This window comes from Nanorana parkeri, unplaced genomic scaffold (genome assembly GCF_000935625.1).
Source record: "Nanorana parkeri isolate BGI_ZX_2015 unplaced genomic scaffold, ASM93562v1 scaffold215, whole genome shotgun sequence".
Classification (NCBI taxonomy): Eukaryota; Metazoa; Chordata; class Amphibia; order Anura; family Dicroglossidae; genus Nanorana; species Nanorana parkeri.
The window spans coordinates 1,247,362-1,259,530 of record NW_017306483.1 but is presented as its reverse complement, the minus strand read 5'-3'; the positions used below and the strand labels follow the sequence as shown (position 1 = coordinate 1,259,530).

At 43.1% G+C, this 12,169-nt stretch overlaps 2 protein-coding genes across 2 annotated transcripts in view; both read left to right on the top strand.

The window, feature by feature from the left end:
• Positions 1–9,352, top strand: part of LOC108786517 (HAUS augmin-like complex subunit 3) — a 16,699-nt gene extending 7,347 nt beyond the window's left edge. The window contains exons 4-5 of the mRNA XM_018555835.1: positions 3,891–4,107; positions 9,131–9,352. Of these exons, the coding sequence (XP_018411337.1) occupies positions 3,891–4,107; positions 9,131–9,352 (439 nt within the window). The remainder of the gene's footprint in view (positions 1–3,890; positions 4,108–9,130) is intronic.
• Positions 9,353–10,699: 1,347 nt separating this feature from the next.
• LOC108786516 (neurogenic locus notch homolog protein 1-like) overlaps positions 10,700–12,169 on the top strand; it is a 52,094-nt gene continuing 50,624 nt past the window's right edge. The window contains exon 1 of the mRNA XM_018555834.1: positions 10,700–10,785. Within this exon, the coding sequence (XP_018411336.1) occupies positions 10,734–10,785 (52 nt within the window). The 5' untranslated portion in view covers positions 10,700–10,733. The remainder of the gene's footprint in view (positions 10,786–12,169) is intronic.

Genomic DNA, 12,169 nt, shown 5'->3' with positions numbered 1-12,169 from the left:
TTAGACCTCTTTACTGAAGAATCCGCCAAGGACTACGCACCTGAGACGAGTCCCTGTAACCACCAAAATGACTCAACCAAAACACAGCCAACACAGACCTCAGGACCATCGGTCCAAACAGACAGGAACCTGTACGCAACTAGTGCGAGAGAACGGGAAAAAAAAAAAGGGGCAGGTGGGCGGGAAGCTCGCTTGCCGTGTGGCAAATCCAGACTGAACACGTACTACTCCGCCCCCCTCCAGACCACTAAGGAGGCCCTCCTGCAACTCTTGAAACCGGCCAATCAGGTAAGTGACCCATCCCCCCTTAACACTAACTTAACCCCGTACTTCCAAGTTCCCTGTCCACCCTGTCATGTAGTCCTTCCGCCTATTTTTCTTTTCTTTTGCTCCAGGACTATCTGGACTGCAGATTTAAGGTGAGTAGTACTTGGTGTTAGAACATCTATTTTACAAAATCAGCTACATATTGATGTGTACTGGGGGGGGAAGGGGGTCAGAATTTGTATTTTTGTATCTTACATGTCTAGAGTTCTCCTTTAAGGGCTTATTTCTCTTTATTTTTCATGTGTCAATTCAGCACTTACAGTTTATTGAAGCTTTTGAAGCCATGTTTATAGTTTTAATTGTTTGTGCCTCAGCGGTTTACATTCTTGTTCACCTCGCATTGTTTTGATTATTTTTTTTTGTTTGAATTTCCTATTCTGCTGAGAAGCATTTTCCTCTGGCTCCACGCTGCCCGGCCGGTACCCCCTGAGAATGGCCCGCAGACTGCACATTAAGATGTGTGATGGCTTCCAATTGTTCTGGCTATTTCAGTGCACTTTGGTTCCTCTTTGTTCCTTTGTGGTCGTGTTTAACTCTAGAAAGCTCAGAAGCATTTCCGCATTACTGCTTTGTCTTGCTGTAGTTTTAAAGGAAGGTAGATTGTTCTGTTGAAAAGCTGGGCCTGACTCCTGGTTTCTCCTGCCTAGGTGAGGAAAGTGCACTCATATACAGGTATCCCTAGTAAAGTGTGTGACGTACGCCCGGCCCAAACCCGCTGTACGTCAATCACACGTGACTATACACACGTGTGAACCGGGCGTGGGCGTCGCAAGGACGTGGCGATACCACTCTCAGCCTCACCCTGCGCAGAGATTCCCCAGCTCGCAGGACACAATCTCAGGCCAGCAGACCAGGGTTGGTTAACTTCGCAGTTAACCCTTTACTCACCAAACGTTCGCTGCCACCATGTGTTTTAATGGAAACACAGACCGTGCCCAGCAAGTGCTGTGCCAATATAATGACATATTATATTGACAGGACTCGCTATACATTACAGTCTATGATACCGCTGTCCTCTCAGACAGGAATATGACCGATCACTATACAGTACAGTCTATGATACCGCTGTCCTCTCAGACAGGAATATGACAGGACTCACTATACAGTATGGTCTATGATACCGCTGTCCTCTCAGACATGAATATGACCGATCACTATACAGTACGGTCTATGATACCGCTGTCCTCTCAGACAGGAATATGACCGATCACTATACAGTACGGTCTATGATACCGCTCTCCTCTCAGACAGGAATATGACAGGATTCACTATACAGTAGCACTCTTCACAGAGGCAAGGATACTTTAAGTTCGTATTTAGAGCGTAGAGATAAGCTTAACGATTTTTAAGATTGTCCATTAATAAAAGAAACGGTGCCGAAAATATACAGAAAAATATATTAATAAAAAGAGACAAAATATATATACAACAGTAAAATAAAAGGGAATAAAAGGAGAATACTCAACAGTCCTGGAATTAGAAGTTCTGACAGAGTTCAGAGTTCAATAAGCAAAAGAGAAGTCTGAAGGGCTCTTCTTCAAGCAAGCTTTCAGCAGATGATGTCCAGCGATTTAAGGGGAACTCTTCTGCGATGTTAAGGCTTCTTGATGTTGCTGGAGTTCCTTTCATGATGTTTTAAAACAAGAGCCACCTCTATTGGCTTTGACAGCATATTTGTTTAGCATTCTAGGGGGTGTCACAGAGCCAGCCCCTAGGGCAGGGCTGGGGATGGAAAGCATGGAGGAGGATAATCCTTAATTTTACACTATCCCCGCCCAATTCCACATTATTAATGGAGCTGATTTTTGTAACTCAGGTTGATGACTTTTGGGTGAATGTGGGGTCACCTCTACCAGACCTGCTTGTTTATATTAACTCGTCCACTGGTGACAGATGAATGCCTGGTGACATGCCTTTAATTAGGGACAGCTATAAAAGACTTAGAGGTGATTTGGGACTCTCACTAGGGCTGGGGGGGCAATAAAGATCACAGGCCAGATAAGCAGATCTCTGTTCTGTGGAATGTGGAGGGACCTGGCAAATGACTAAATGAAGGCCTGCATTTGCTGTAAACTGGGGGTCACGAGAGTTCTATTTTTAATCAGACTTGCCCCCATTATCGTCACAGAGTGCAGAGGACATTTATGTGCTGTGATGATTGGCATCCAGTTAGAATCCACCTCTCTTAGATTTGAAACCAATAAGCAGAAAGCTGAAGTTTAAATTTGCACCTATGTTGCATTTCCTGGTTTAATACATTTTTAAATTTAAGCTTCCTGTTTTCATTAGATACTTTGTTTTAGACCCAGTGATGTCCTCTGTGATGTTCCCTTTATCACCAGAACAGGAATGGAGGGGAATTCTTCCAATAGGGATACCTTTCTGTGAGGATTCTCATTCATCCCGGTCATGGTACATCTGTAAGCAGAGGGGTTCCGAGGCCGGGTGTCACCTCAGAACCGGGCATCTTGGTGATGGACGCCGGCAGAGAGAGGAGGGGACGTTCACCCGGCAGGATAAGGTATGCCACCGGGTCCCCTCCTCTCTCCTGCAACTGTTGGGTTCTTGGTCCATGACCTAGTCCCTGACTTTTCCTAGTCCTCGCCGTTTTGCCTTTAGTTACTTTAAAGTAGAACTGAAGCTAAAACCTTTGTTTGTTTTGAATAGCGTAAGGGAGGGTTATAAGCCCTGTCAGATTTTTATTTGCCATCTGTCTCCCATTGGGAGGATTTCCCTTTACTTCCTGTCTGATAGCAACAATAGGAAGGGGGAGAAACTCCCTCCAAAGTGAGGGAAATCTCTGGTGATCAGTAGGGTCATCAGAACTTGTGTCCCCATTGGAAGATTACCTGTTCCTGTTCTGGTGACAAAATTTGGGATTTTCTGTCACTTTCAGTGATAACGGTCAACAGGGCACATAGGGAGGGTGAATAACGGGGACACAGACAGCAAAAAAAACTGAGGTGTTCTAATCCCTTACCACTCCATCCAAAACTCTAAGCTTTGGCTTCAGTTACACCTTAATACTATAACAGAACAAGACAAAGCAGGTTTCCCGTGTAGCTGCATTGTGCCAAAATTAACAATTTAACATGCTCCATTAAAGTTTAGGTAAATCCAAAACTTTATTTACTTTATATTTGCTAGAGTGGGGAAGGGTTAGGACTTCTTTATTGTGGCTTGTGTTCCCATTAGTAGGACACACTCTCTCTAATTGTCCTTGGGTTGAAAGCAAAAAGAAAATCCAAAATTTTGAGTTTCCATCAGACCAACACTAGAGGGGACATTTTCCAATAGCCAGGCGTGCTCTGGTGACAACTGTCTGAAAGGATTTCCCTCACTTTTTGGAGAGATTTCCTATGACATTCTGTTGAGTCAACAGGACATGAAGTGAAGGGAAATGTTCTCAATAGGAGATGGCAAAAATTGAAAGGGAGAAATCTAAACACATAACCTTCTCACTCTTGTGTCTTCATCTTTCTCCCTGAATCTCCTTCTATATATTGTTTTTTTTCTTCTCTCTCTCCTTCACTTATTCATATTGCCTCATTGACCTATTTTAGGCTCTCGGTGATGCTGGAGAACCCATCAAGGCAGAAAGAGCTGTTTCCAAAGTATGAAGCCCTCCAGCGCCAAGCTGGTGCTCTTCTTCAGGAGATGACCGCACTGAGTACCATCCATGACGGGCCCCTTCCGCAGACCTCCAGCTTGGAACATTGCTGTGAGGAGCTTCAGCATTGCTTGTGCCGTGGAACACGGAACTTGCAACTGAGAGACCCGGTAAGTACTTCCCTAACAAAGTCATAACCTTGTCCATGCTGAGATCCTGCCGAGGCCAAATAGCATGTGAGACCCAGCCAAATTTCTTTAAATAAGATCTAAACTGTGACTGGACAACATGAAACCTTCTATTTCTAGCTGCACATTGTAGTGTTTGCTCCACTCTGTTCCTGCAGTGTAAAGTCTGCTGTATCCCACGGAGCTCATTCACCTCAACGCTGCATAGAGATCTGTGTCATTGCAGGACAGGCAGCTCACATGACTTTACAAGTGTTGCTTTTGTTTGGCCACAATAGGGCCACCGGGGCCCATAGTTTCCTAAATCGCATCATAAACAACTGCCATTTTTTTTCATGTATATTAATACCATGTTCTTATTTCATCCTCTTTTGGATCTCAGTGCTGCTCATCTCCTCCAGACTCTTTCAGTCACTTCTTGTCTACATGCACGCACCGTGTTGGCTGTATGCTTGTGCTCTGGGCCAACTACATAGCAGTGACGTTTGGTACCTTTGGTTCCAGGTGAGGCATTCTCCAGCCTCGCCCCCAGCACGCCCCGTCCCCCAGGCCGTCGAAGCCCCGCCCCCCAACCGGGTCCCCAAGCTAGTGTGAGGAAGGGAGGAGATGGGGAGAAGCCTCCCTGTCCCTCACTTGCTTGTCCCTGCTGAGGCATCGAGATTGATGGCCTCAGTGTTTTTTGCTTTTTTGGGGGGGATTGGACAGCTTGGTTTTGTGCACGATTGCTGCGCAGTCAGGAGTCGTCCAGGTGTGAACCTAGCCTTACACTTGCTGTACTTTTTTTTTTTTTTTCTTTCTTTTTGACACTTGTTTTTTATACAAAAAAAGTCAATTATGATTACCCGCATGGTCATGAATGGATGCACAACATCCATTTTGTTATCACCAGGTCATTCAAGGACAGGGTACTCATAGATGGCTTGTGTGTATAAACAAAAGCCATACAGTTTTGATTGTTTCTACACACAAGTCACACATGATGGCTATTAAACTCTTTCATTGAGTTGGTGATCCAAGACTGACCTTATAAACAAAGACAGGTCACAGAGCAATCAAGCCTTTTAACAGTCAGAGCATTTCACCCTACTAGCTCTTAAGTGTCAAGTTTTTTCCTATTATTATTACGTTCGCTTGCAGCGCTGTAATGTGAAACTTATTTTGGTGACATTTTGGGGAACGTAAATATGGTAATCTTGCCATAAACTTAGGTACGGCAAAATCTGCCATTTATCTATAGTCCCGGGTTTCTTATGTTCCTGGTTTCTTTTTGAATATTATTGTAATAACGCAACGCCATCCGAAGGTCATATCAGAACCCACCTATCTTATGGGATCCCAGTCAGGAGTGCTGTGGATTGCACATTGCTGGTTTCTTATTATGGGGACAACATTTGCAAGATAATGCTTCCATAATTATTGACTCTTTTTATGTTTAGCTAGAAATTTTCCATGCCCCTGCCTATGTTTGTGCACGCCCTGTTACATTTTCCATAAAACAAAAAAAATATAAAATAAAAAATCCCACAGGGATGGTGGGAACCTCTCATAACGGGCACAACATGTGTGCAGGCCACCAAATCAGTGCACCCATCTCACCCAGAGAGCCTCCAGAAGATAAACTGTCAAGAAGTGAACGCTCCAACATCTACCAAACACTGAAATATAGTTTTTGGATGAACTGACTCGAAGACAGATTTCGGAGAAAGGGGGGGGGAGGGGGGCTTAGCACCTTTGCCACACAACAAGGAAGTACAAAAGAGAAGCAGAAGTGAAATTTTGTAAACAGGTTTACTATAATATCTTCGCTTCATTCATTAATTCCGCTATCAAAATAGATCTTTGCACATTATTTCTCTGTGTTATCATGTTTATATCATTATTTAGGCTAGAAACCCTTTTAAAGTCCCAATTATGAAAATTAAAAAATAAAAGTTGTCCAATATCGGCTACTTTTTCCCTTTTTAAAAAAAAATATTTATTTATTCACACACAAAACAATTAAATCAATTGAACTAGGCACAAGGCACTTAAATCTGAGAAACATCAAGTTACAAACTTTGGTGTCGATAACCCATAACTTTCAAACCATATGGAGGATTTATTTAAGGATTTATATAGCGCCAACAATTTGCTCAGGGCTTTACAAAGGAGTGGAGACAGTACAGATACAATACAGTTTCAGTACAGGAGGTAGGAGGGCCCTGCTCGTGAGAGCTTACAGTCTAGTAGGAGGGGCAAGTGATACAAAAGGTAATAATTATTTAGTTTGAGTTATTGGAAGATATTAACTGATCGTCTAAAACCAACAAAAGTGTGCAGTATATAAAAGTAACATCTGTTCTGCACGTCTTTTCTACTTTAATTAAAACAAAAAGAAGATAATGATACAACTACACTAAAGAACGAAAGGCTTTTCCTTTTTATTGCAGGTAAATAAATATTAAACATTTATACATATTGTAATATTATTATTATACAGGATTTATATAGCGCCAACAATTTGTGCAGCGCTTTACAATATAAGGAAGACATTACAATCACAATACAAATCAAGACAAGATGGTAAGGACGGCCCTGCCCCTGAGAGCTTACAATCTAAAAGGGAGGGGGAAGCGATATATGATAATAAAAATAACTCCTCACAGGCCTAACTGTAATCATATATAAACCATAACAATTGTAATGTTTATAAATGCTGATAATGCATTTTATTTGAGTCTAAAGTAAGGCAAACCATATAGAAGATATTCTTGTATGTATAGTAGATGGCAAATTTTGTAACTGAGCATTTACATGGCTGCCGTCCAAAGCAAAGTCGTTCTGCTAACCATTAGAGGTCACTGTTTCAAGAATCAAGCCATGCTGTAGTGTTTATTAAAGATAAAGTGTGTTTTCAGAGAGCACCTTTGTAGAGTTATTGTTGCAGTGTTTATGCTGCATTTACTGTTTTTGTGGTATCATGCCCATTACTACAATGCAATGTGTATGTGCATTGGGGTGGATTTGACATTCATTTTCAATAGCACCTCAACACCCATACACAGCTAAACCAAGTGCGCCTGGCTCCCAGTGCAGTACAACATTTGTAGTAAAGAGCACTTGCATTGGCTTGCAGCGCACTGAAAAAAAATAAATATGAATAGACTTTAAAATGTGTTAAAAGAGAGCTATGGCCGAACCCTTTTTGGCCTATAGTTCTCTTTGGGGTCACAAGAGGACATAATGTCCTCCTGTGACTCTAAACTCAGTATATAGTGGGCTATTGCCTGCCATATGCTGACAGCGCAGAGCCGTGCCGGAGCCGGGACGGATCCTGACAATACTGTTGAGATCCACCCTGCTGGCTGATTGACAGCAGGCTCTGCCTATCTAGAGGCAGAGCCAGCGATGCTCACTCCGTCCCCAGTCCATTCCTCCAGTCAGCCCTGGAGTATCAGAGAGGGAAGGGGGGGGAATCCCTGCAGGGAGCGGTGACTGACAGCAAGGAGAAGATTGGGAACTCCGCAATCAGCTGTATGTGTTTGCTGAGTTCCCAATCAATAGAGCCGACCTGTGACCGCTTCAGTGTGACAGGTCAGCTTGAATTATGGGAATGAGTGTTTTTTCACTCACTCCATAATTCTCGTTTTAAATAAAAAAATTAAAAACACTTCCATGTTTTATTTGTAATTTTATATAGATCAAAGGGGATCAAAAGGGATTTGCTTATTACATTTACAGACACTGCTAACTGCTTTGTTGTAAATAGGCGGACTGACCTATAACCATTGACTTCCAGTGTAGCCAATATCTCATGGAGTGTAGCCAATATCTCATGGAGTGTAGCCAATATCTCATGGAGTGTAGCCAATATCTCATATCATGGAATATCTGTGGAGATAAGAATACTTTCAGTTAATTATAACACATATTTATGATTCTTTTCCTGATGTCTTTTGCATATTAAAAAAAAAAAAATGAAAAAAGCTATACATTGCCTTTTAAGATGCCACTCCGTTAGACACACGTTACCACGAGCTTCCCACATGCTTTTTATTTGTGCAGACATGATTTGATCACTCTAAACAGGTATGCTCCACTACTCCAAGGGGATCTGTTTATTTTTTTTAAATTACAGAGCTGATCATCCAGCAAAACGGCATATACATTCGTTCTGGGCAAATGAACCAGCTGTTGTGAGAGTGGAGCAAAATCAAATGTTTTTAGGCGAATTTCTCTTCTGGTCAAATGAAATATTTATGGGCAGTAGTGAACCAAGAAAATACCACATATTGTCCACTAGATGGAGCTGAGAATCATAGGCTATAAATACATCTTAGTAACAAGAGATACAGTGTAAGAATTCTAGAGAATGCTGGAGGGAATTAGCAGATTAATGTAACCATTGCTACTAAGGAAGGAGGGGGCGGCAGAGAGCCTTAGGGCTTGTTCACACCGGTGCATTCCAGAGCAGCAGCTGCTGGAACGCACTGCTATCCCTCACTAAACTTTGCCCTGCGTTTTGGGGCGGGAGGGGGCATGGCGGTGCATTGAATTTAATGGCACTGCTTCCACGCTGCCCTCCCCCATCGCAGTGCGATAGGACGCGTGACGAATCTTTGCCTGCGTTCCGTTCCACTGCAAACGCAAGCCCTATTTTTGGCGTTTGTAGTGGAACGGAACGCAGGCCAAGTTTTGCCACGTGACCGATCGCATTGCGGGCGGCTGGCGGGGGGGGGAGCGGTGCCATTGAATTCAATGTACCGCCACGCCCCCTCCTGCCCTAGAATGCAGGGGGTATTTTTGTGAGCCATTGTGGTGCGTTCCAGCAGCTACCGCTCTGGAACGCAGTGCATTCGGTGTGAACAAGGCCTTAGATGGCACATTTCTCTGGTTTTCAGACTTGATTTTATCTGGTGTTTGTTTTGTCCTTCCACTCCCTCTGAGAGCAGGGACCGCCTGATCAAAAGGGTCTTCTATATATTGACAAATCTGCTCTAAACGTTTTTTCTTTTCTTACCCCTAGACCCTCACCCAGGCCTTTGAAGCTCTCTACTCCGGTGTCGCACAGTTTAATCAGTGTTGTCTGGAATGCCTTCGGGATCTGGAAAAGAAGAAACAGTCCATTCAAACTTCTTATTTAGAGCAGGAGAGGCAATTCTATGTTCTCTTCTACCAGAACTCTACTCTGCTGGCCCAACTGGTGCAGGACATGGAACAGCGGGTGAAGGAGCTACAGACGGACTGAGGAGGACAACCCTAACTCTGGTCCTTAACCAGAGAACTGGCACTTCATGTTAGATTCACTTGTGGTGGTGACTGATTACACCAGCGATGTGCTTTGAAGATTCTTGACACCCCAGTTTGCACTGTAATAAACACAGCATTGGCATATGACTCCATGTTGTTTCATTCATCTGGGTGACCCATCAGTGAAACCAGCCATCTTGTACCAATGTGTCAAGAAATCCAGCCTAACCATTCATAGGAGGTGGTGACATCACTGAAAAGCAATGTGGAGATAAAAGGAAACCTGTCATAAGATCAACACTTGGGCTGCCTCTGCTGGCCTCCTCTGTAGATCCCAGTTTCCTGGATGGTCATGGTTATCCTCCATACTTTGTGTCACTTTCCAGAAACAAGCCGGTGAAGTCAGAATTCTCCATCTGCATACTTGTTCCTAGTAAGTGATGTGGAATAGCAGCCAGAGAACTAGCATTTCCAGAAGTCAAGGCCCCATTTCCCTGATGGAGTTTGATATCATTTTATACAACATGGAATATTATATGAGATATGGAAACACACCAAGGTGGGTGGAAACGTAACCATTGGTTTAGGCAGGAGTCCCCAAGACCCAGAAGAAGGCAGGGGTGACTTGGCCCAACAATACCAGGACAGAGTGGCCATTTCTTTGTTTTTTTTTATGTATTGTCATATTAAGTTACATTTTCTGTGGATAACTTAAACACTCTATTAGGCTAGAAGTGAATTACTAAAGAATACTTATTCCTTTTCTTCCCCTGTGTCCACTACAAATTCCCCGATTTAATTTCATGGCTGATTTCCTGTAAAATTCCCCTTAATCCTGTTGGGGTGTTTGATTTGAACACAGGCCAATGTAAAAACAAACTCCTTTCGTAGAGAGGTCCCTGCAGTTTTTTGAGGAGCTTAATTTCATAAAGATTTGTTGGGACTTTTTGTCCCTCGATCTAGTCAATCTGGTCATCCCTAATCTTCTGATAACATTATAACAATCTGGCGCTATAGGAGGGGTCACGGATCGCCAATCAGTAATGGCGCAGGGTGCTTGTATAGTGCGGCTTGAAAGCTTTCAGCCTGGTCCACTCTCCTCTCATATTTTGGATGTGTGACTGTAATATTTCCCCTTGCTCTTCACTCCCCCCCACCTCCACCAGCCCGGTCGGTTCTCAGGCTCTCCCTATTGTCTGCAGTCAGGAAGTGGATAGGGTGCAGTTTGTCCTACAACGATATAGGATGGGGGGGCACTTCCCTGGCTGTGACCTCACTCATTCTCTGACTGTGTGATGGGGACGGAGCTGTGTGGGGGTGGGAAACGTACAGAGATGCCCGCAAACTTGTGAGCACTCAGGATTAACTACCCAGCTGTGATGGGCACCCAATGGATGTTTTTACTCCTCTTCCCTCTGCCGCTGTGCCAAGGTAAGACCGATGGCTTTGTGTGGGGTCACAGACATTAGGCACTCTTAGCATGGGTCCCTAGAGAAGGGATAACAGGTAAATGACAGTAACCCACAGCAACCAATCAACTTTCAGGAGTAAGATCAGTGGAAGGACCGGTTACTACGGGATACTGCATTTCATCTTGACGCACAAAAAAGGTTCATATGTACCTCTCCTTGCTGTGATAATGCACATAAAAGGTGCAAAGGAAAACAAAAAATGTTAATGGCTCCCTTGCCTTTGGCAACCCGCCACCTGGGTGCCAAATCTGATGGGTGCAGACGACTGCTCCGGGTTTTATTCATCAGCCCAAATGTTGTATAAAATAGCTGCCTATTGGTCACATGCACGGGACATCATTAAATGCTAACTGCTGGACATGCAAAAGCCAACTTTCCCATGTCTGGCTTGAGAAGGCAAAGTGTGGTCACCCATAGCAACCAATCTGTGACTTCATTTCTGGTCATTGAGATCTGACGAAGGATGAGATTTGTTGAATATGGGACACTGAGCTATGTTCATGTTTTGTTTGGGGTTTTTTAAAGAGGATTTTGATTTGAGTTTACAAATATAACAAAGTTACCAAACAAGTAGATCCCACAACAGGAAAAAGGGAGGGAGGGGGGAGATAGCAGACACAGGTACAAAATGTAAAGGTCCCATGGCATCAGTATAAAGGGCATATAACTGATATATAGTGATATGTTTTGCTGTCCCTGTTCTTCAGCAGGTGCACAGTGTCACCTCTCATGTTCACTATACAGTGTATATATATTTTATATCCCTTTCTATCTGTATCTGCAGCTCACCGTTTATATACATCCTGCGACTCTCAATACATCTATCTTTGGTGTATAAGTGCAAAGTATCACTTTTTTTATCTCCTGGTATAATTTCTGTATCATCATCTATAGCCTAATAAATAAAAACCCCTAAAAGCGGGGAGCCAAAGGATGCTCCTCTATGTGGAGTAGAAATGAGGGATCCTTCAGGGTTGCTAAAATGTTCCAATCCTCCAACAATGATGATAAAATTTAGCTGAAAGAAAAGCGTAACAAAAGCCCCTCTAAGAGAAACTTTTGGATCAAAATTAATTTAAGGTAAACACTAGGGGATCTATTTATAAACACGTGGTGGATGGTCCTGCAAATATCAGAAAGTTTGTATTATATCATGGCAAAAATGAAAGGTCTTGGTATACTTTTTCAGGTGGAATGTAATGTGATGTAATACCGCATTATGGCCATTAGATGGAGCTGATGGGCATAGGAAATAAAATATGCTCCTCAGTGCCATCTAGTTGCTATAATGCAGTATTGCACCACAATACATTCCACCTGAAAATAAAATATATTAGGAATAT